The sequence below is a fragment of the Lissotriton helveticus genome, chromosome 1_1 (genome assembly GCF_964261635.1).
Source record: "Lissotriton helveticus chromosome 1_1, aLisHel1.1, whole genome shotgun sequence".
Taxonomy (NCBI): domain Eukaryota; kingdom Metazoa; phylum Chordata; class Amphibia; order Caudata; family Salamandridae; genus Lissotriton; species Lissotriton helveticus.
The window spans coordinates 2,096,533,680-2,096,559,619 of NC_136057.1; the positions used below are offsets into that span (position 1 = coordinate 2,096,533,680).

At 44.7% G+C, this 25,940-nt stretch overlaps 1 protein-coding gene across 1 annotated transcript in view; it reads left to right on the top strand.

The window, feature by feature from the left end:
• Nucleotides 1–22,815: 22,815 nt before the first annotated feature.
• LOC144766636 (calcium-activated chloride channel regulator family member 3-like) overlaps nucleotides 22,816–25,940 on the top strand; it is a 269,751-nt gene continuing 266,626 nt past the window's right edge. Inside the window, exon 1 of the mRNA XM_078650423.1 lies at nucleotides 22,816–23,002. Within this exon, the coding sequence (XP_078506549.1) occupies nucleotides 22,841–23,002 (162 nt within the window). The 5' untranslated portion in view covers nucleotides 22,816–22,840. The remainder of the gene's footprint in view (nucleotides 23,003–25,940) is intronic.

Sequence of the window (25,940 nt, forward strand, 5' to 3'; positions counted from 1 at the left end):
CCCATACAAGTGAGGTACCATTTCTATTAGGATACTTGGAGAAATGCTAGGGGTTTGGAAATTTGTTGTTAATTTCTGCAGCGTTAAAGTTTGAGCACAATAATGAAAGGAAAATGTCACAATCACATTTTGAGGTTTGCAGGACATTGTGGGTAAGATAACTTGTTGGGATACATAAGAGAGACATCACCATGTACTCCCATGGGTGTTTAGTTAATGACAAACTCTACAGTTGGTAGGTTATTCTTAGATGAAATGTACACCTTGGCAGAGAGACAAAAAAGACAAAGATTACTGCACAGCCATCTATTCCTCAAGCACACACACATACTGGTTGGATTTGGCATGAGGGTGAATGATGGTTCACTATATACAATTTTATTAACAAGAAATTTCACAATAATGAAATGCACAGTCAATAATTGAAAAGACAAAAAACGGAAACAGTGACTCACAGCTCATGAGCTGTAAGGCCACAACAAAGCACCAACCTCTTTACAGGCCATTCATACACGTTTCATACGTGTAACAGATACAAAACCATTCTCACCACCAGCCGCGGGCCCAGCACATTACAACATTCACACCAGCAGACAGCGCCATTCAAGGGCCCATAATTTTCACGGCCCACATTCCTGACACAGCAACCACACCAGCTCATGGGATTGCGTGGAGTGGCGTTTGGCTAGCAGTGTGTGTAGTGACCAGCAGCTAGTCACTACTCACACACTGCCAGCCAAGCGCCAGTCCACGTACACTGGCAGCCAAGCACCAGTCCATGCACACCCCCAGCCAAGCACCAGTCCATGCACACCGCCGCCAAGCGCCAGTATACGCACACTACCAGCCAAGCACCACTCCACACACATCGCCATCACATTTAGTTTTTTTTTTATACAAATAAGAAAACACAAACAAACAAACACATTGCAAATAGATACAAATCTACTAACACAAAATCTGAAACTAAATACACTACACAAATGCCAACCTTGAAACTGAACAAAAAATATTAAACAATAGACACCAGGCAGTTCACTTTACCACTCATGGATGCTCCCAAAAATTATTTTGCGTGTGGTACACTCTAAAACAAGCAGGCACACACAGCCCAGTGTTATTAAAAAGACACTCAGGAAAGTACATACGAGTCTCCTTCCGCATACCTCTGTGCCAATAGACTCTACATCTTCTACTAGGAAAGTCTTTTGAGGGTGTGGGAGGAATGTGTTCGGGAAAGTGGCGCTCTTTCAATCTAGCCACATCCTCCACCAATCCAACTCTAGGAACACTTGCCTGTTCCCCTAAAACAAGGCTGCCTATTACAGACTCCTGAAACTTAGAAAAAGTCATCTTTGACTCAGAACAAGAACATTTGAATACAACAAAACCATTAAAGGTTTCCAAGTGGAAAATATGGATAGCCAACTTCTTATACCAAATGTAAGCCTTACGGAGAGCGTAAGGTGCCAACCTCTGATCTACTCTGTCAACACCACCCATGTGCCTATTATAATCTAAAATGCACACAGGTTTTTGCGCCTCAGCAACCTGACCCCAAACATTCACAGGTGAAGTGCTTTCATCATGGATGGAAGTCAGCATATAGACATCTCTCCTGTCTGAAAATGTCACAGCTAGAAGTTCCTTGCAACGCAACGCACTGCACAGTCCCTGCACAAGCTTTTGACAAACTAGTTCTTTAGGGAAACCTTTACGGTTAAAGCGGATTGTGCCACAAGCAACGGTGTCCACTTTGGCCAGTTCCCTGAACAATCGCACACCAGTGTAGAAGTTATCTACATCTAAATGGTGACCTTTGTTAAAAAGTCCTCTACCAAGTTCCCACACAATTTTTTCAGTCACTCAAAAATTGGACGGACAACCAGGGGGGTTAATCCTGGATTCCTTACTGGTGTACACCCTGAAATTAGAGACATCTCACGTCCTACTGTCACACAGCATATACAACTTAATTCCATAGCATGCTCTCTTACTAGGAATGTATTGTCTAAAAACCAAGCGCCCCTTGAACAAGACCAAATACACTGCTATTTCTTTCCCTGGAGCATAGATCGAATCTTAAAGAAATGGTCACACTCAGGGTGGTCTTGTGGCAACGCTAAACCATTATCGACAAAATGCAGCATCCGAAGCAGAAGCAAACACCTACCACGACTCATGAGTGCCGAAAATATAGCCGATGCCATTAAGGGACTAGTAGACCAATATGAAGACATTGATGGCTTCCTTAGCAAGCCCATCAAAAACTTAAACCCAAGATTTGTGGGAGTCCATCAGGTAGCTCTAGAATGGGGCTTAACCTCATGGCTGCTATTGATATTCCTCTCCTGTGCTGGACAGTAATAGGAATAGGTGTGGTCATGATGGGCTCAGCTCGTCATGAGCACACGAGCACAAAGCATCATGACGAGCTGAGCTCGTCATGAGCACGGAAGGGGTTAAGGCTGGCACAGTTGTCTCTCAAAAACTGTTCGGCATACAAATTAGTCTGCTCAAAAATCTCTGCTAAAAACACATCATCCATAAACAACTGAAAAAAATGTATTGGCAAAAAGTTTTCTGTATTCACTCTAAACCCTGGAACACCAGTAAAGTCTGGCAATGCCGGCTGCACCATGCCTGGGGCAACCCAGAGGTCATCACTTCCAACTGGATGCCTTGCAGCTCCAGGCTGCAACCCAGATGACTCTTGCTGCACTATCGGCACATCAATGTCCTCCTCTAAAACAGGCACTTCATCCGCACTAAGAGTAGCTTCATCCGCACTGAGAGTAGCTTCATCATCTGATGATTCCATGTGGAGAGACAACTCATTGCCTGAACCTTCCCCTCCCTCCTCTGCCTCAGATGCAGAGTCAGTCTCTAAACCATGGTCAGAGGAAGACAAAAAAAAGCATACCAATAACCTGCTGAGCAGTAATCCTGCGGCTAGCCATTATCCTTACTAAGAAAGGAGACTGCACAAACAAGTCAACAACAACCAACCCTGTGCCAAATAAGTAAGTAAAAACAAATGTGTGCCTTTAGCACAAAGATCTATATTCTCAAAAACTATACAATTCACTTGCAAGAAACAGCTACACTCACCAGCACCTACTCTGCAGAGACACAGCAAAAACCAACGATATCCCACTAGAAAGAAAAAAACAAAACCAATTACTCCCAAGACAACAAAACACACATCGAGCACACATGCAAAATGTTTTTGACACTCAAAAAACAGAAGCCAAACATATTGCTAATATTACACCATTTGCAAAAAACACATTCATGCAGGGAAATGAAACACATTACATTGTACAAAAAAAAAGTCACTTACCAAACCCATGCAACTACACAAACAGCAGAACCACCAGTAATTAAACCGCAACCTGGAACAGTCTAAAGAGCAAATGACTTGAACTAGAGCAAAAAGGGAGAAATAAAGCATTGATATTTTCCAGAAAAAAAAACCATTAAACATTATAACACACTATGTCACCACCCAAATTGTCAATTTGCCAGATGGGCCTTCAAATAGGTCTGAGAAAAATGGGGGGTGATCTAGCCCAAGGGATCTGGTGAGGTTGTCTGCCAGGCAGATCTGTCCCCCAGGAGGGGCAGAAAACAGCAGACAGAATGTGCCCCCATTGCAAAAAAAAAAAACTCCGTGGTGCCTAGTAGGGTTGCCTGCCTCCCCCCTCCCGCCTTGGGCAATGATGGCGAAAAAAAGGGGCAGAAAAAACATTAACCAAACTGTACCCCCCTTGGAAGCAACCATGTCGCTTCCATTACTCACAAAACACAATTCCTAGTACCTAGTGGGGTTTTCACCGCCCCCCCCCAGGGCAGAAAGGCCAAAAAATACGCATTTAAAAAAGATTGGTCCCTGGTAGTGACCCTTGCCCAAGGGGTCGCTTCGTTTTAAATTTTATTGAAATTCCTGGCCCTAGTGGGCTTATCCGCCCCCCTCCTCTGGGGGCAGAAAGGCCAAAATATGGGCACCCTGGAAGCAACCCTTGCCCATGTGGTCGCTTCCTTTTTAATTTTCAGGAAATATCTGGCTCTTCTGGCTTTTCTGCCCCACCTGGGGCTTGAAACACCAACAAATGAGGGCGATCTGTCCCCACAGGGTCAGAAAAGTCTTAAAATAATTGTGCCCCTAAAGGAAGCGCTCCTTGCCCAAGGGGTCACTTCCATTCAAATTTTAAAAAACATCCCTCATATCTAGGGGGTTTTTCTGCCCCCCCCCCCCGGGACAGAAAGGCCAAAAACACAGACGATCTGCCCCCACAGGGGGCAGAAAACACATACAAAAATATTTGGCCCCATGGAAGCGGACCTTGCCCAAGGGGTCGCTTCCATTTTAAATAAAAAACAAATCCCTGGCTCTAGTGGGCTTTTCTGCCCCCCCCCCTGGGTCCAGAAGTGCCAAAATTCTGGGCGATCTGTCCCCGGGGCAGCGCAGGCAGAAAAGTCTTTAAAAAATCTGGCCCCAGAGGAAGTGACCCTTGCCCAAGGGGTTGCTTCCTTTCTAGAGAAAAGACATCCCTGGCGTCTATTGGGGACCCCGTCTTCTCCACAGGCACCCACGTCGCCTTCGACCACACCACCAAACTCCACTGGATCGACCACCGCTGCATCCATTTCACCTTCAATAAACCAACCACGCACCACCGCACCCAACAGCTAACTCGCCGCTGCTGGAGCAAAGTCACCGAAGACCAGCTTATCACCACCCTCACCCAAAACCCACCCACCGACCCCACCAACCCAGACACCGCAGCCCGCAACCTCAGACAGTGGATCGATGACTGCGCCAACACCCTCACCCCACTCAAGAAACACTCCAACAACCACGCCAGCAAGAGAGCCACCTGGTTCACCGACGAGTTGCAGACCTCCAAACGTGCATATCGGAAACTTAATAAGATATGGCTACACGAACGCACTCCGGACAACCACGCAGCCCACAAGGACCCCACCTGCAGACATCACCACCTCATCAGATTAGCCAAGAGATCCTCCTTCAAAGACCGCCTGGATAACAACGCACATGACAGCAAAGAGCTCTTCAGCATCGTAAAGGAACTCTCCAACCCCAGCGCCAACGCCAACGACATACCGCCCTCACAAGAACTGTGCGTCTCCCTAGCCATCTTCTTCCACTGCAAGATCGCTGACTTCCATGACAGCTTCAACACCATGACCACCCCGACTACGCCAGACCCCACCTCCCCTGTGAACACCACCAGCACCAACCGCCTGACCTCCTGGTCCAACGTCAATGACGACGAGACACGCAAGGTCATGAACTCCATCCACTCAGGATCTCCGTCAGACCCGTGCCCACACCACGTATTCAACAAAGCAGACGCTGCCATCGCACCCCAAATACGGAAGGTCATCAACATCTCCTTCAAAACATCGACATTCCCGGAAAGCTGGAAACACAGCAAAATCAACGCCCTCCTCAAGAGGCCCAAGGCAGACCCCAAGGACCTCAAGTACTTCCGGCCCATCTCCCTGCTCCCGTTCCCGGTGTAGGTCATCAAGAAAATCGTAAACATGCAACTGGCCCGCCACCTGGAAGACAACAACATCTTGGACCCGTTCCAGTCCGGGTTCCGACGAAACCACAGCACCGAGACAGCCCTCATCGCTGCCACAGAAGACATCAGGCGCTAACTAGACAACGGTGAAACATCAGCCCTCATTCTCCTGGACCTGTCAGCCGCCATCGACGCGGTCTGCCATCGCACTCTAGAGACGCGCCTCCTAGAAGCCGGAATCCAAGAGAAGGCCCTTGACTGGACCAGGTCCTTCCTCTCCGGCAGAACCCAGAGCGTATGTCTCCCGCCCTTCCGATCTGAGGCTACCGACATCATCTGCGGAATCCCCCAGGGCTCCTCCCTCAGCCCGATGCTGTTCAACGTCTACATGGCCCCCTCGCACAAGTGGTCCGCCAACACGACCTCAACATCATCTCCTACGCCAACGACACCCAGCTCATCCTTTCCCTCACCAAGGACCTGCACACTGCCAAAACCAACCTCCACGAGGGAATGAAGGCCATCGCTGACTGGATGAGGAACAGCCGTCTGAAGCTGAACTCGGACAAGACGGAGGTACTCATCCTCGGACCCACCCCCTCAGCCTGGGACGACTCCTGGTGGCCAACCACACTGGGAACAGCACTGACACCCACCGGCCATGCGCGCAACCTAGGATTCATCCTCGACTCCTCCCTCTCCATGTCTAAACAGGTCAACGCTGTCTCCTCCTCCTGCTACAACACCCTCCGCATGCTCCACAGGATCTACAAGTGGATCCTGACCGAAACAAGAAGAACAGTGACACAGGCCCTCGTCAGCAGCAGACTGGACTATGGCAACGCTCTCTACGCAGGAATCTCAGCCAAACACCTACGACGACTACAACGCATCCAAAACGCCTCCGCCCGACTGATCATCACCATCCCCTGCCGCAGCCACATCACCCCCCACCTGAGAGACCTACACTGACTCCCCATTGACAAGAGGATCACCTTCAAGCTCCTCACCCACGCACAAAAATAACTCCACAACGCCGGCCCAGCCTACCTGAACAGAAGACTCAGCTTCTACACCCCCACCCACCAGCTTCGCTCTGCCAGCCTAGCCCTCGCCGCTGTCCTCCGCATCCAACGACCAACCTCCGGTGGCAGATCCTTCTCCTACCTCGCCGTCAAGACCTGAAACACCCTCCCTACCCATCTACGGCAGACCCAAGACCTACTCGCCTTCAGAAGACTCCACAAGACTTGGCTCTTCGAGCAGTAGCAGCACCCCCTCCCCTCAGCGCCTTGAGACCCTCAAGAGTAAATAGCGTGATTTACAAGTACTCTGATTGATTGATTGATTTATTGTTGCTGCACGATCGCGACGCTGTGTGCGATCGTGCAGCAGGAATGTCCCGTATTGAGACATCAGGGGAGAGGAAAATCTCTTTCCTCTCCTCTGATGCCTCAATGCATCACCAAATGCCCCCCACCCCACCGTAGCAGAGAAAACGTACCTCACTCCTCCGGATGCCTGGAAGCAAATGGCTTCCAGGCGTCCCAGCACTTTCTGATTACGTCGGCGCGCACAGTGCGCGCTGACGTTACAGGATCGCCGAGGGGCGTCGGGGTGGCAGCGAAAACACTTCCGCTGCCATCCCTGCCTGGGGGTGCACATGGGGTACCCATGGGGGAGCGCCAGCGCTTCCTCCATGGGTGGGTGCCATGACGGAGCGGTTCCGTCATGAGCACAGCCCAACCAATGCTCATACGGAACCGCTCCGTCATGAGGAGCGATGGGGTTAAACTAACACACAAGTGAAAAACACTAGATTAATAATATGAATGTACAAACCAGGAATAACTTATTGCCCTTGCCCCCAACATCCCCTCACTCTAAAAAGATTTAAAAAAACTTTAAAAAAGACTTACCTGTTTAGACAAAAAACAACACCCTAGCACTACCTGGATTCCAGAAAACAGACTAAAAATTAGACTACAAAATAGAAGGTAGTGGGAAAAAAATGACTTTCTTCCTTTAGAAAGGAATGGGAAAATAAGTAAAAAAGGTTGATTAAAAGTTTTCAAAAATTCAAAAAATTACTAATCATTGAAAACATGTCAAATATATTGTAAAACATGTAAACTATACATTAAATGACAGTATAAAAATATACAATTATTTATTATATACTGTAAAAACAAATGTTAAAATTATGTTAACAATATGTATATGAAACAATTTAGTAAAAGTTAAAAAAATTGTGCAACATACAATATTATTTTCATATTATTTTCATATGATTTACATTGTTTATTTAATAATAAAAGGGTATTAAAATAGTTGTATTTATCAATATGTAATTGATTTTAACTAGAAAAGTTATGTTTCAAAATGAAAATTATACATTAAATAAACTTTATTCTACGAATATGTAACTAATAAATTTATTTTATTTATTATAAATATACAATTATCTCCTTTTAATCTGTTTTTCTAATCACTAGCAATGCTATTTAAATTAAATATACCCCTACTTTATTGAAATATAATTTAACTAAGGAATTTTTTACTAAAACGTATAAATTAAATAGTCACACTTCAATGAAAACCATTTAGAGGAAAGAGTTGAGCACTAAAGAGAGACATTTACAATTCCTATTCCAATCTAAAACAATTTGGGGAAGGGGTTGGACACTAAAAGGGCAACATTTACTATTCTCATTCCCATCTGAACCAATTTGGAGAAGGTGTTCGGCACTAAAGGGTTGAATTTCCAATTCCGACTCCACTTGAAGTAGGTAGTAAACTGGGATTGTTTTGCAACCGCATTCCGGTCGCAAAACCATCATACATTCCCCTGCAACTGGCCATTTGGAAAGGACGCCCTCAGCAACACACTTCCTAATAGCGACGTGGAAACCCTATTTTGCGCTTCAGTAATAGGTTACCAACTCACAGAATAGGTGCAACCGGTAAAATGCGTCATACATCTTGACCGTAAGTCACCCCTAGGGTAGACCCTAAACCACCCATCGGGCCAGGTATATTGTATTTAAAAAGTTAGACATGTACTTTTAAATGTTATATGGTTGTAAGGAACAAACAAATCAACATTTCATTGCTGTGAAGCATACCTCTCCCACAGGATAACACTGGGTTACCTTATTATATTTAATAGGTGATATATTTTGTTTGGGAACAGGTAGAAATGTCATGTTTGTTGCCTAAGGAATTGTAGTTTAAAATCCTTTCAAATGTTAATGTTGGGTTTTAAGCCACAATTCTGAAAATACACTTTTAGAAAGTTGGTATTTTCGTATCCTAACTATTTGTTGTCTGCAGACTGTTTTCTGGGTCACATGACTAGGTGTAGTCAGCAGTTGGCCTTTGTGTATTGCTCCTATACAGTCGCACAATAGGGGGTTTGGGTGTTTGCAGGATGACTCATCCTGACAGAAGGGGAGAGGCAGAACTATGCACATCCCCACTTGCACTTAAAAACAGCTGCCTCAGCCCACGCACAAAGAATTTTATGCTAGCCTTCTGTGTCCCTAGACATGCTGGGACCAAGGCAGGGATGAAGGAAATTCCAACACCATCTTTGGGGGAAGACTCTAGAAGATTCTTCCACTACAAGGCTGGCACCAGGTATAACATTAGGACACTCAGACACACTCTGCAGTTCACTTTTGGACTTGCGGAGGAATCGCAAGAGGACTGCCTTTGGCATGTTGAGTACTTCTGAGAACTCTTCTACTGCTACAAGAGGACTGTCCTGCTGGGTGAAGTATGGCATGTGCCCCCAGAGGACTTCCCTGCTGCCTGAGACCTGCTTTTCTGCCTGAACCCATGAGTACCAGAGTTATTCCATAGGCCAGTTGACCGGCCTCCTAATCAGAGCCTCAGGGACAGAAAAGGATCCAAACTTTTCCAACCTTCTTGAACCCACACATGCACCTGCTCCCAGGTTGAGTGAGTCCTGACACTCCAAGTGGTGGGCCTCCAGCCTTGGACCATTGGAAGTGGTGCTAAAGGTGCCCTGATAGCCAAAATCCACAACTTGGCACTTTTTAAGTCAAAAAGTGCCCTGAAAACCGAGAAGAGCCGAGGATCTACCTGTTCACTGATCCACTTAAGGAGCATCGCTGGTCAGCCTGACTTAGTAGCTCCTGTTACGTTCTCTTCTGCAGCAGAAAATCATGTTCATGAGCTTCTCACAGAGAGGGTGTCGAGTTTCGTGGAGCCCTCTTCTGCTGTAGCATGCATCTTCATCCTGCTGGATATTTTCGACTCCCAAAAATGAGGGTTTTTCTTCTGTTGTGTTTTCACTGTATTAATGTTTGTATGCTGCATACATTCTTTGCACATTGCATCTAAGTTAAGCCTGACTGTTTTTGTACCAAGCTACTAGAGAGTTAAGCAGAGGTTAATTTAGTAACTTTTTGTGGTTCACCTGACAAGGATTCTGGTTGTTGCTTGAGAAGGGATCATGCCCCCCTCAAACAACAACCCAATGTCTCACTGTCTCTCACAACTTGTTGTGCCCCTGTAGCTCCACAGGAGGAACGCCAACAGCAGTGGCAGCTCGTCCATTGGGGGCATTGGGGCACTGCCTCACCGACCTTCACCGTCACCACAACCAACTTCCTTAAGTAAATATAAATTAAAAACAAAGTCTAGTGATTGATGCCCAACTCGAGGCAAGCAGTCAGAGGCGGACGGCCGAGGGGGTGGGGTTGTGGCAGTTTGAGTGACAGACTCAGCGCCGCAGCGCGCACCGCTAGTGTGCATGTCTGTTTTTGGGCTTGTCATTTTATGACCATCCCGAACATGCTCAGCACATCACCTTCCTGCAGAGTGACTGGCAAAGGAGGGACCCAAGGGTGCTTCTTACAGCAGCCCCCAGGTCTCATAATGGGCGTTGACTCACCCTGCTCTTATCCAATCCTGGCTCTGCAAGCAGCACCAGGATTGGTTGAGACACCGCTAGCCTGAGCCTGAGGGCAGGTCCAGGAATAACTGTGTATTGGGTGCCCGCGAGGGTGGTGGCATTTCATAACATCCACACCTCTTACACACCATCCAAGAGAGGAGGCCTTGCGGTACCCAGGACTCCGGGAGTAAGGTAGGTGGTAAAGTTTTAATTATATTATCCACCCAGCACCCGCAAACACCTGCCCCACCCCCCTCTCTCTCTCCCCTAGCATGCCGGCCGTGACTGATAGCATGCACAATCAAATAGTACAGCGGTGGCTTGAATATGCAAATCCGTGCACCTGCACCCTTCTGTCCTACAGAGCTTAGTTAGGACCTGTGAAGTGAAGTCCCGTTTGAAATTTGGCGCACTGCATAAGCTTGGAAATGTTCTGTAGCCCAACTTCTCATTTGCACGAATAGTAGCATTGAAGCACTGAAAAGGAACATGTCCAACTAGGTGCAGCTCATGCTGCATTACTAATGTCCTATGGTAGGAGGGCGGTGTTATTAACGCCGAAGCAGGTTTCGTAATAAAACAAATAAGGAATCCTACCGGCTTTTTTCTTTCATTACATTAGTGTTGTATCTACTTGAATCATAGTACAGCGGCGGGGCGAACAGAAAAACACTCGATGCGAGTTTACCTTCTTGAAAAAGAGAGCGGTAAAGACCGAAGAGGGAGATAACTCAAAATAAATGTGTTACATAAATGCAAATATTTTAGTCACGCAAGTATGCACAGAGCACTCGTCTTCTCACAGCCGTCTGCTGAAGGCGAGAGCCTTGGCAGGCGTGCTGCACAGCAGCAGAGCCCACGTTTTTGGCCCCACAGGAAGGATTCCCAGAGGACCCAGAATCGTGTTGCCTCTCACACTCTCACAGGACTAAAGGCAGCACCGTCTCCGCCTCAAGCTGCACTGTTGCCCTGTTGCCTAGTCTCCAGCCAGGCCCTCAATTAAAGTCTGTAGTGCCGTTTGCAGTGCTAACAGGCACACCTTTTCTGTGCAGATATGTGGTGTTACTTTATACTCTGATATAGTAATATCACTCTTCACTAAATGCAAATATTCATGTTCAATCATCATGGAAATTCACCTTCGTCACATGCAGCACTGTTTTTACTCCTCGAGACAATCATACATTGAAGGCCCCGGGGTCAGTGAGGCAAAGACTAGAAAGAATTTGGAAATCACAGGCCTGACGAGCCTAACTCCTTTATTAATTTTAGAAAAAAAGAAACGCTTTTATTAATATCAAAGCTCTCTGAAGAAAATGAATACCTTAAAAGAGTTTATTTCAATGAAGAATTTGGGTGAAGTGCACAATGCAACGCTTTCCTTTAATCCAATTTCTTCAGTAGAACACTTTGAACTATTTATTATGGCCCTTGTTCAAACAACAACATACCTGTTTATGATCTAATATTCGTGCTTTTTCGTGGTGCTTTGCTCTATTGTTGCAGTAAAGAACCCCCGCCGAACTCCCCGTAGGTGGTTCGGGCTCACCCGCTACGCTCTATCGCCGCAGTGCAGTACAACTATTGTTTTACGCCCCCACCACTTTCAAATGTCACCATCTGCAACTGGCCAACAGACCCTTGGAGTCCCGAACACAGCGAAGGGACTGCTCATTACCCTGGTCACACCTCTGCGTGGGCATTCAGGCTATGCACCAGGGGAAAAGAGTTCCCCATCTTAGATTTGGAGACTGAGGGGTACTGTGCGATTGTTTGTAGGGTATAAAAGGGTTCAGGCACAGTCCTTCAGGTCTCCTCAAAGGACTCAACCAGCAGGTGCAGTCTCTCTTCTGTTCTTCTACATGTCCAGAATGCTCTGAGTAGGGTTCATTGAGTTTAACATTTAAACCAGACACCAGTTAGAAGGTGGGGGTAACTCTTGGTCCCTCCTAAACAATGTGGTACAAGTTCCCAGAGGTAACTCCACCCAAATTTGCAGCAGTCTCTGTTTACCCTGCTACAAACAATCGCACAGTACCTCTCAGTCTCCAAATCTAAGATGGGGAACTCTTTTCCCCTAGTGCATAAACTGAAAGCCCACCCAGAGGTGTGACCAGGGTAATGAGCAGTCCCTTCGCTGTGTTCGGGAGCCAGCTTCCCTCCACTGGTTTTGGGACAGCCTGACTTGGAGGGCAAATGCAATGACCTTTCTAGGTGTCACCTAACATTTATTTGTGACAAGGTGTTATGTTTCATATAGGTGCCCGATGACGGCTCAGGTAGCAACCAGAACTTTCACCTATATTCCCCTGACAATACACTACATAACGGTTCTTAGTAGTGACCTTTTACCTAGTTACGGTAATGCCTAAATGACATGGGATTTTCCCTGTAAACTAGCCTCATCTATTTTTGCATGAGTATTCTTGGAAATTCAGCGGAATAACTATGAATAAGGGTCATTCCTTCCATCATTCTAAGTTTGACATAACACAGCAAGGTAGATCCCCTGAGGGTACCACTTTTGGTATATAAACACCATAACTTTGCTGAGACAGGGAGAGGAGAAAGAGCACTTCCATGCTGGCACACTGACGCGAGACGCTGAGGTTCCTGCATGCAGACAGTCCAGCTCGCAGTGGTCTGACATCCCTTGTGGGGTGTCCATCTCGAGACCGAGACGTGGTCCCACAGTCTCTCACGTCACTTACTGGGGTTGACTTTATCCTAGAGGGATTCTTGGCTTTACACCTACATACATACTAGGTGCAATTAGGTACATCTAGTTAGGGTTGTATGGTACGAGTAAGCATTATTACTGTCATGTATTTTTAAACCTGTCTGTTTTCCTTGTTTTAGCACTATGGTAGAGATCTACCATCCTTTTACTCTGTTGGTGCTTAGAATCATTTATATCTGTTTCTGTCTTATGGTTGTTTCAGCACACCTATTTTACACTAGAATGACGCTGGTTCAATAAATGCTTATTGAAAACGTCCCTACCGTTAATTCTGTGTATCTCTCCAAGACAAAGTGAGCCGCTCGCCGAGGAGAACCAGTGCTCTTTGCCTCTTTGCCTGTTTTGAAGACCGGGAAACATTCTGCCTCGCTTTTCCAGCTGTGAGCCCCGTAAGAGATCAAGTCTGCGTGGGAGTATTGCAGGCGCCGGAGGACGGGACTGCGAGGCCCATCAGGCTGTGCGTATCCCAATTAGCACACCTGTTGCCTCTTCCCGCGTCTCCGCCCTCCCTGCTTTGTGCCTTTAAACTCCTCGCGGCCCCCGCTCCGCGGGGGCCGCTCGCCGAGGAGAAACAGTGCTCTTTGCCTCTTTGCCTGTTTTGAAGACCGGGAAACATTCTGCCTCGCTTTTCCAGCTGTGAGCCCCGTAAGAGATCAAGTCTGCGTGGGAGTATTGCAGGCGCCGGAGGACGGGACTGCGAGGCCCATCAGGCTGTGCGTATCCCAACTAGCACACCTGTTGCCTCTTCCCGCGTCTCCGCCCCTACACCTGGCTTCGCATTTAACCTGAGCGAACTGCGTGTTAGCGGGACGCGTGTGCTGGACTAATCCCGGGACGAAGCCCGGACAAAGGGCGGACAGTCTAAGACAGTCCAAGACTGGCCACGACTGGACTGGACCAGGATATTAACATCTCCAGTACTGTGAGTCTTCCGCCTGTTCTCCTGGTCATTGAATTGTTAACATTTGCCCGTTAAACTTGCAGCGTTCAAAATCGTGCTGAAATATGTCAAAGCAAAAAACACCCAGCACCCCTGCCAATACCATGGACAATTATCTAGTACACAGGGTGGCAAAAATAATTAGTGACCGGAGGTCTTCTTTGGGGCTTAGTGACTCTTCTCCTTGTTCCCAAAGTGAAGCTTTAGATCTAATTGATCTGGATCTAGAAGCAGTGAACTCAACAGTATCTCAAACTGCTGGAAATAATGATTGTTCAGTATTAAATTCTCCTAAAAATATTTTACATCACGATATAAATGTTGATCTATTAACGGGGGAGGAGCTACATAGGTCCTGTATTGACCTAGAGGTAGTTGAAGAGAGTAATTCTCCGTCAACGCCAGTCCCGGCCCCTAGAGCGGTCAAAAGATCCACTAGGGTCCCCCCGAAAAGGCTAGGTCTACGGTCGAATAGTAAAAAACCTGCAACCCCCCCCTAAAATCAAACACAAAAATGTCACTGATGAAACAAGGGAGGAAAGGAGCAACATAATAAATATTGAAGAGCTGCTATCAAACAAGTTTATGGCCACGTTAGAAGCTAAGATATCTTGTATAATCAAGCCGCTCATATCCAAAATAGATCATTTGTCTGATAAAGTTCATAAATTGGAGTCCCTCTTAAAAACTACAAATGATAACATGGGCGAAATTCCAAATTTAATTATGAATAAGATAGATGAAAAACAGGTGAATATGACTGCTATCCCACAACTATCATCCCTCCCTATTCTGACAGGTGTATCCTGTGTTAGAGATGATGTTGGTAATCCCACAGTTGCAGTACCCTCGACAACCCAAGGGGATACCTTAACACCCAACCCCCACCTAGAATCAAAACCTGTGGAACTGATTGTGGAAGCCTCTCCACTGGTTTTAGTACTGGCTAATGTCCCACCACTCGAAAAAGATCAGATTGAGACCCCTGATTCTCTCTTAAATAAATCCTTGCAGTGGTTAGGTAACAACATGCAAATATCTCCATGGGGTAGGGAAAAGTTGTCTGAAGATCTCCTAACAGCAAGAAGAGTAAAGTGGATAGGGACAAAACCAAAGAAATTTGCTGGGGATTGTGTGGTATTGAACCTTAAGGGCCCTGATGTATTATCGGATATTCTGCTTAACATTTTTCCACCACAACGTAGAATGGCAGAAATAATTCCATTAACGTTGGACTTTTTTTTATAGCAGAAGAGGCCTAGTGGCAAAGCCAAGCATCCTAAGGACAAAGTGGTCAGTAGTGGGAACTAGAAGGGCTAGGGGTGAACAAAACTGTAATTGGGGGATAAATTTGGAAAACCACTACTCAGCTTTATCCGACTTAAATGAATGTGATTGACTCACAAGCCATGATAGGCCGATGTTGCTAAAGCATGCAAGTAGAGGAAACATGATATGCACCGACCTGGTAAACCAGAACATGGACAAAGAGAGACCATTCCATATGGTACAGGAAAACCTTATCCCTGAAGTGCAAAAAATAGTTACAGAGGGTCCCGCTTGCACTGCAGAGGTGGCAGAGCCCAAGGGCACATTAATGGAGGGCAAAATAGCAATATCAGAAAGTCAAATAATAACCCGAAAATTTGAAAATGGCCAGCGACTGCTCCAACAAGATTCTACCTTGCTTTCCCTTGTATCTTGGAATATAGCAGGAATAGCAAGTAAGATATCCACATTGGAATGGGTCGATTATATTGACCAACATGATATAATCATGTTGCAAGAAATATGGTCACTTACTCCAACCTTTAGAGAGGGGTTTCTTAATTTTTATATCCCAGCGACTAGAAACCGGCTGGGACGCCCCTCTGGAGGTTTATTAATTTGGATAAGGCAGTCCCTGAAGTGCACCATAAAACAACTATCCATACCAACTAATGATATTATGGCACTTATCGTCAGATGGGATAATGGCCAAGAGCTTACCCTGTATAATGTCTACGCCAGAGGAGTGTCTAGCGGCAATTCTTCTTCTAATACTGTAACAATTTTAGAGCAGAACATCGAAATGTTACCGACACAAAGTCAAATAATAGTGGGAGGTGATTTCAATGTCACTTTCGATCCTCTGGGAGAAGAGGACGGGGCTTTATCTGAGGAAGAGGATGATAAATGGGGAATACCCCAGCTGGAGTTGCCTGCCATTAAAAAATGGAGTAGTGTGGCAAGCCAGCTAAAAAGTCTCTGTCTAGCTAGAGGCTTGAGAGCGACAAATGGCCGCTCCCCTTCCGACCAAAAAGGACACAATACGTTTGACAATGGCCGATCAGCTAGCAGAATTGATTATATACTTCTAGACGTAAGGATCTGGAGTAAAATGCTAGATATGGTTGTAGAAGACAGACTAGAAAGTGATCATAATCCCCTGCGATTGACATTCTATTCCCACTATGAGTCTATAGTGCGAACTAATAATACTGGAATGATGACGCAGGATGTAGTATGCTCGAATAACTCACGCCACCTTAAATGGAGAAAGCTCATAGAGGATGTAGCAAAATTAGAGGTACTTAAAAAACTGGTAGTCGATGAAGTAAATATCATCGAGTCGCATCAGGGGATGCCCAACTATCAAGACTATGTGATGGAGGCTCATGAAAATCTTTTCTCTAAAATACAAAGTTTTTTCATTAAAAGCGCAGTTCCTTGTAAAGTGGGAAATAATCGCCCAATGCAAGGCTGGTATGACAAGAGTTGTAGGGTGGCACGACACAATCTGAGCCTGGAATTGAAAACAGGCAATGCAATAGCAATTAGGAGGGCAAGAGATGTATATAGACAAACCCAAAAGTTGGCCAGGAAACGCTGGGATGAAGAAGGTTGGCAAGATCTGAAGGAGGCTTGTGCAGCTAAAGAGTCTAGGCGTTTTTGGGCTATAGTAAAATGGGAGAGGGGAGGAATAGCGGCCCAGCCAAATAATAATGTTCCCATAAACCAATGGATAGAGTTTTTTAAACCACAGTATGCCCGTAATCCTGCACACATTCTTGACCAACCCCCCTCATTTACTTTTTTCAAAACTCAAATATTCGACGAGAAGGATGTGACTATAGCATTGGATTGTATAGCGGGGGGGAAAGCACCAGGCATGGACGGTATCCCAGCTGATGTATTTTTATCAGACCGGATTGCCTGGTGCTCCTATTTTAAAATGTTGGCAAATGCTGTGGCGATGGGAGGGGTAGTCCCTCCTTCATGGAAGGGAGCAGAAATAATCCCCGTATATAAAAAAGGAGATAAAACACTAGCCCAAAATTATAGACCCATCAGTCTAATAGACACAGCGCAAAAACTGATGGGGCGCCTAGTTCAGAACAAGCTGCAGCAATGGATTGATGAGAAGAACATATTGTCCCCTTATCAGGCAGGGTTTCGGCCATTGACCAGTAGTGTTGACCAAGTCCTCTATTTCATGACCATCTATTGGAGAAATGTCACACTTAAAAAGGGCACGTTTTATGCAGTCTTTGTAGACTTAAAAGCAGCTTTCGACCTAGTCCCTAGAGAAAAACTGTGGCAGACCCTGGCTGATGTAGGTTTAAACCAAGAACTCCTCACTCTCCTTGTTCGCCTCCATGACAATAACTTTGCTAAAATTAGATGGGGCAAGCAAGGAGAGGTTACAGATTCTTTCCCAGTAGAACGAGGAGTAAGGCAAGGGTGTGTCCTTGCACCAACACTATTTTCAATTTACATAAACGGAATTGTTGCCCATTTAATGAAATCCCCATGCGATGCTCCAATTATAGCAGGCTCCCACGTCCCCGTGCTAATGTTTGCGGACGACACGCTTTTACTTTCACGCACACCGAGCGGTCTCTAAAAAGTGGTAGATGCCTTTGGCGATTTCTGTGATAGCAGGGGCCTTGAATTGAATACCACCAAAACCAAATTCATGTGCCTAAACTACCAGTCCTCTTTCAAAGGCGTAATTAAATATAAAGGCACCCCTTTAGAGAAAGTGGATGCCTTTACTTATTTAGGCATCACCCTCCAAGAAAATATGAAGTGGAAATCGCATATTAATAAGACATTATTGAAGTTTAACCAGCTTACTGGTGCAGTAGCCCTAAAACATCGCAAATCGCTAACAAAGCCGGTTAACTGTGCATTAGAAATATATAACATGAAAGTATTAGGTGCCTGCTTATATGGATCCGAACTATGGGGGTTTTCTAATTTGGGTGAGTTGGGACGTGCGGAAAACAGATTTCTAAGAGGGCTTGTTATGGTTCCCCAAAGCACACCTGTAATCCCGCTAAAATTGGACCTGGGCAGAAAAAACATCGAGGATATAGCCAGACTACGGCCACTCCTTTATTGGAGGCGTCTGATGGTCACTCCAGAGCTGAGCCATTATGTTACAGCTCTGGAAGATGTTGTTGAGTTCGATCATTTTCATTGTATTGATTGGCTGAAAGAACTACGGGGGCTCCTTGTACTGCTAAAGCTGGAATACCTTTGGGGCAACCACGATGTGGCTAGCTTCCCTTCGAAAGCGAAATTGAAAGATTTATACTGGGAGATGGTCTACGTAACAATGTTCTGTAAAGGTTCCCAATCAAAATTGACAAATCGCTTTTGTGATATTAAAATGTATCCATCTTGCGAAACATATTGGGACATAATAGAACGACCATATGATAGGAAATTATACTTTCAATTTCGCATGGGAACTTTACCAGTGAATGCATTTAAAAAACACTGGTCTCCAATGTGGGATGATCATTGCTATCACTGTAAAGACCAAATAGAGCACATTTCCCATTTGTTGTTCTGTTGTCCTTTATATGCTAGCCCTAGACGTAAATGGTTGAAGCCAGTGTGTCTAAACATCGGCACACGCAGTCAATCGGTAGCTCTTAGAATACTTGAATCTGATTGTTCAACTCCATTGGTTGTTGCCGTAGCTAAATTTCTTGCCTGGGCTTGGACAATCCGCACACGCACTTTAAGTCAAATGTAAATGAAATAGTGTTGCTCTAATCTAATTAGTCTATTGTATGAATTGCTTTTAAAAGAAACATTTTAGAAAAATTGGAAATCTATTGTATTCTTATTGTGTAATATTCGACTGTCATTGTTTAATATGTGTTTTAGAAATATTTTTAAACTATAGTATTTATGTAATAGGGTTAGGAAGGATGCTTTTATGACAAATGTCGAATAAAGCTTTGAAATTTGAATTTGATTTGATTTGAGCACGAATGACTGAGCGAAAAGTATTGCACTGTTTCCATGATCCCTGATGGGACAGAGTTGTCATGTTCGATAGTTGCCAAGAACTATTCTCTCCTTGGTAAGAGTTGTATCTAGTGGCACTGTGAGCTAGCTGGTATACAGGCAAACATACCCGGTGGGGGTGTCTGTTATCAGTCCGGATACCAATCCCATGGTTTATGTTGTCTAAACGTGCAGATTCTATATAAGTTTATAGGAATCATTTGAAGTAGTGGTTCCTATAAACTCTAGATGTTTCTAGAGTCACTTCACTTGTCTTCCTGACAGAGGTAAAAAAAAAACACCTCCCCACACCCAATCCAATGTCTCTGCTCTGGGATTAATTTTCACACCTCAACAGGGCTAATCACTGATTAAGATATTGTTGGAGAGTTAATGCAATTTAGACTCCAGGATCTTTAGACAGTTAAAAGGTAACCTTCTAAACACTATTTTTTCTTAATATTTACTAAAAATCTAACTTCACCAATGAGTTAGGCTTTTAATTATTATAAAAAATAGTAAGTTAGGGGCTGGTTATGATGATGGTCAGATGAGCGTCCGACCGCCATTATTGCGGGAACGGAAACGGCCGACTGATAGTCAGCGGTTCAGCCCACCAAATTATGATCCGACCGCCGTGAAGGCGGTCGAAAATAATCCTCTTAGCATTGAGACTTGTGCTGCAGCCCAGAAAAGGGCCACAGCACAAGCCCCAAAGCTAAAAGGCAGGCTTGGCCTCAGGGTTGCCTGGTCATACTAGTGGATGGCACAGTAGTGCTGTAGTCCATATGTGACATTTATCCTTCCCTACAATGTCATTATATTTTAGGGACATATACAATGGCCTTAAAGGAAAGTTTAATATACTAATTAGGACAAAGCCAATTTAGCCATGTTTTAGCTGTCTGTACTCTCCAGAGTACAGAGTCTAAAAACCAGCAATAAACTACCCCAAACAATTGGAGTAATAACGCAAAAAGAGGCATTTATTCACTCAATGCATCACCATATGATTTCTGCTGGAATTGTACCATGTAGGCACAGAGAAGAAATTGTGTTATTTTATCCATACTCTATTGGCAGATCCTCATTGGATGAGGTGCAGCTCCCTAAAGCCTACTAAGAGTTTGGGGTGAGTTAGGTGTTAACAGAGGATTCACCCCATATCTGTTTCCCTTCACCCGCTCCTTGGAAACAACTTCTCACCGGGATAGCCCAGATGGCATTGCAGGCCTCGAATGGAGTGGTATTATAATGGTTGAGAATTTCTTTGAAAAGGGAGAAAATAAACCATTTACCCAGATTACAGAGGAATAAGTGCTTGGGAACGGTGAGCGATGGAGGTACTTTCAAGTGAGGCAGTAGGTGTTGCTCAGCTACAAGATACTGTCAAAATCTAAGACCATGAAAAACTATTTGCATAAATAGCGATAAGTGGGAGCGTAAACAGATGTTTAATAATCCCTCAAACATTTAGAAAGGAAAATAATACACAAAAGATATAACTAACTCTGTGATTCAGACACAGTAGAAAAGATGAGCATGAACATCTTGAAACATGACTTGCAGGAACAATTATTAACGGTGGCATTTCTAGATGTAAATGAGTCAGCCATGCATAACAATGGAGGCAAACTTACATACCCAAACCGCCAATGGAAAGACTGTGAGATTAAAATACTTCTATGGGTGGTTCCAAGATTTGATTGGCAAAGTTCCCAGCTAATTTTTGAAGGTTCCAGTGACGAATAATTCAATGGCTGAATTAGACCCCCCCTCCCCCAAAACCCCATAGAGTACGCAAACAATAGAAAATATTTGACATTAGTTGTGAAAGTTTCTTTACATTTGCAACCTAACAAGCATTGGCAAAGCCAGAAAGTCTTCCTTTAATTGCACATCCCAACCTTTTGGCTTTGCCAATGCTTTTTCCTGATACTGTTCAACATCAGCAAACACGCCAGTAAAAAGAAAAGAAAAAAAATGTTTTTTTGCAGATGGAAAATAGCTTCGGTGAAAAAAAAGGGCAGGGCAGCATGATGGCCTTTACATTCCATGCATCACCATACATGTACATATGTGTAGTGTAGCGGTAGCCATTTTAATTTCTTGTTCACAGATGGTTAACACTAATCTCAGAGAGGTAAATAAAAAAAAACCTCAAAAGCGCCTTAAAGATAAGAGACTCCTGGTATCACGTTGCAGCTTTGGGGCCAGCTATAATATAAGACATTATAAAAAAATAAATACCAAATCGCATATGGGCAGGAGGGCAAAGGAGACATGAGTGGGGGACAGCTTGTGTGGTGCATTTGGGAATCGGGGACAATTGGGGAATAAGGGGCCGAGTGAGTAATTGATGTGTTTCAGGGAGTAGGAAAGCAAAGTGGAGCATTCAGCAGGTGGGATTTGAGGTGGGCAACAGCACACAGGGGCCAGAGCAAGAAAACACATCCATGCCCATGAACTGCTGAAAGAAAATAAAAAAGTGGTTGCCTGAATGTTAAAGACGTATGCTCCAGGCATGGGACAAAAACAAGAAGAAGGAAAGAAATTGATAGAAGAAAGGAAATGAGGTTGTGAAGAAAGTCAACGAATGGTAAGCATTGAACTGACTGAAAGCCAATAGTAAGCATTGGTATGTTACCGGTATTGTCCACAATAGGCCTGGAGATGAGATATGAGAAAGGAATGTTACTGCTGCTACGCCATTCAAGAGAAATAAGCTACTGTGACGCACATTAAAACAGGCGAATATTGTCACTGAGTCCAGCTGTTGGTTCACAGCCCTTTCACTCCCCCCAACACACAACGTTCAACTTTAGATGATGACTCCCAGGCTCATTCTCCCAACCAATAATATATTTGAGCTAAATCTCTATACAGATTTTCTTCGTGGAACAGTATATGTTTAAAACCTGATGTGTCTATTGAGATTTTCTCTATTCATACTTTCTAAGATGCTGTGAAAACTCACCTTTCCGTCTACAGCAAGCCATTTATTTTTAATTCAAATATTTGGCTGCATTTTTTTCTATTCACTGTAAATCTCTCCCTTTATAGGAATTGTTTCAAAAGGTCAGTACCTATTCGAATGAGGTATACTGAAAGTTCATTAAATAAAAGTTATATGAAGTCACAAAACTAAAATTAGACAGGTAAGGAAGTATTTTTAAATACAGGTGGCTCCCCCTACCTGCAAAGGTATACTTGAAGACCTGCATTCCAATTGCAGGCAATTGTCATGTGGATGATTTTGGATTTTACAACATAGTTCAGTCAAAGTCCAACCAGGAAGTATCTTTTTTTCTGACTAACAAGAGAATTATAGTATAAATACAGTGTCAGTACATATCATAGTATCAGTTTTGATTGTGCTGCTAGAGAGGCTTAAGATGTCCTTTTCCCCCTGGATCGTTGCCTTTCTTTTGGCCATTCATGTGTTCTGCATGGCCACATGCTCCATGGTCGAGCTGAAAAACAATGGCTATGAAAATCTCGTCATTGCAATTAATCCAGCCCTACCTGAAGATCGTAAGATTATTGACAACATTAAGGTAGGAACAAGTATTTGTTTATCGAGGTTGTTTTATGGCTGTGATTTGTTATTTATGTCCTTGACGCAGAGGCACATCTGTGTTGACATAATGGATGATGCACACACAAGGACATGCATATCGAATCTCTCCATTGTGACTTGACAATATCAGTTCTTAACAGTGTGTAATAAAAACAAAATCAGGTGGCCGATTTGAAAAATCCCATATTCCCCATATTACGCCTGCATTTACAGAGTGCATTTTTCAAATATGCAAACGCAATAAGTGTGAAAAGTGGCAAGGAGGCAGGTTCATGGGAATGGGAGGTGTTCGATTGTGTGTATCATTCATTCACACAAGCAATGTATGTGTAAGATTAGCAAAGACTTGAGAGTGTGAGGTACAATATATGCCTATATGTTGTCCTTAGTTAGTGTATATGTCATCTGTGTGAGCTCTTTTCCTCAGTGTGAGATTCACATCATGAAGCGTTTCCTTGGATACTTACAAGATGGAGGCACTAATCATAGTCTTGTGTGATAATACTGTACGGTCCACTGGAAAACTGGGCCAGGACACGACCCTGCCCCTGAACTGGATTATTTATTTACTTAATTATTATAGTGCTTTTATCGAAAGTGCTTGACAGAAGAAGAAGAAAACAATATACACAAGGATGGATACATAATAAGTGATAAAGGATCAATCCTAATACATTGTGACACAAAGGTACCCGTGGTGGTGGTCCGACCACTGCATTCTCCTCGGTCTGACCGCCCAATTACTAGGTTGGCAGTCGGACCGCCACAAGTCTGCCTCCAACTCCTGGATCCCGACAGGTGACAGTGGGGAAAGTAGTGATCCATGGCGGTGGTGCCGATGCCAATTGATCACAACCTGCCTTTCCACCGACCTGTTCATGGCAGGGACCCTGTCATGAAAAGTTTGGCGGAAAGGCAGGGAAGGTGCCACAAACAGTGCCCCAGGGCAAATTTGCCCATAGGGCGTTGTGTCACCATCTACATGAACTGTTGTGCATGCACTATAACATGGTGCATGGAGCACAGTACACCGACATGCAAGCGGCGCAGCCACGAAGCCGGTATATGCTACAAGCTCTTCCTATGAGCTGAAGCACCAGGGCCACCATGGCACCATCGACACAACACCACCAGCCCACCAGTGTTCTCGTAATATGGTGGGCAGGATGTACAACCACAATGGCAGTCCCGGGGTTGGACAGTCAAACATGTAATCGGGCCCAAAGTGTTTACTTTACAGTTGTTAAAGCTGATCCTGCAGAGACCGGAAGTAAACATGATAATGGAGTTTGTAAAGCACACAGCTACTTCAGGTAAAGTATCCCAGTGCTAAGGTCCAGACTCTCACAATCCAAGAATGCAGCAGTTATCTCAGGGTCAGCCAGATCTAAATAGCCAAGTTTTATGTTTTTCAAAAAAGGGATTTTGAAAGGGCCTGACGGACTGAGAGGTGAAGAGAATTTCATAGTTGGGGGTCAAGTAGTTGAAAGAGCTGCCACCAAAGCGAGCTCTCGTCACTTTGGGAATACTCACCAGCAAAGCACCTGTGGATCTTAGGTTCTTGGATGGCACTTAGGGTTTGGTAAAGGACTGGAGGTACTGTGGAAGTACTGTGGGCCTTTGTTGGCAAATGTCTTATAGCAGTAGCATAGGGCTCTAAAAGAAAATCTCTGCTCCAGTGGGAGCCAGCGCAGCTTTGTGAGTGCTGCCCCGATAAAAGGCATGAGTTGAACCATTCAACATAAGGCACGCAACAGCGTTCTGCACTCACTGGAGTCTATTTACATACAACTGTGACACCCCGAGTCACAGAACATTACAGTAGTCCAGCCTGGACATGATCAAAGCTTGGATTAGTGTTTTTTTTGCCGACTCTGGCAAGAAACAAAAGATTTTCTTTAGAGTCTTGAGCAGCCTGGAACATTTTTCAGCAAGTGCAGTACTTTGGTTGTCAAACAAAAGCTTCTTGTCAAATTCTTGACCTTAGGCTTAGGAAGGGATAGTGGACCCACGCTGTTGGCCAGATGTCAGGTTGATTGCGTAAGATCATTACCTCAGTCTTCCCAGCATTTTACTTAGACAGTTTGAGTCCATCAAATTGCAGCCTTTGCAAGGCATAGGTAAGGAGAGGAGGCCATATGGGAGGAGTTCTATGAAAGAGTGATGATAAGCTGATTGTCATCTACAAATGAGATGATGGTCAATAGCATTCGATGGCCTCATCCTAGGAGTGCAAATAAATATAAAAGAGTGTTGAGCTCAGGGAAGTACCCTGCAACTCTCCTTGTTGCAAAGGGAGCATTTTTGACTGAAAAGGTTTTTGAGACACTGAAAAGGTGCACTCCTGCAGGAAAGAGGTGACCCACTTTAGGGCTTTATGGCCAACGCCGCAGTTCCAAAGTCTACTAATCTGGATTTTATGGGACACAATGTGAAATGTGGCACTGAGTTCAGTATTAGAAATGTTACAGAATCACCAGCATCCAAAATGTTATGGATTGATTCTGTAGCAAACAGAAAGGCTGGCTTGGCTAAACCCAATCGAGTCCTGTGAAGCATGTCATGGGTCTCAATGAAGTTGGAAATCGGTTAATTTACATGCATCTCGGGGATCTCCAAGAAATATGGAAGCAGCCAGATGGGATGGTCGTTTTTAGGCTGGTGGGGTCCAACAAAGGCCACTATGGGATGCTACCACCACTGTGGAACTCGGCCCGAGGCCAGAGAGCTGGTAAGGAGTTCACGTAGTAAAGTGTGGACAACCTCCAGGCCCTGCTCCAACATGGATAGGGATGTTTAGTCATTTGGGGAGTCAGACTTAACCAAGGTGTGGAGTAGGGTCAGCCCCTCAGGTTCGATTGAATTGAAGTTTAGCAGCCATGAGCTGTCATCAGAGGAATCGTTCCAGGTGATTA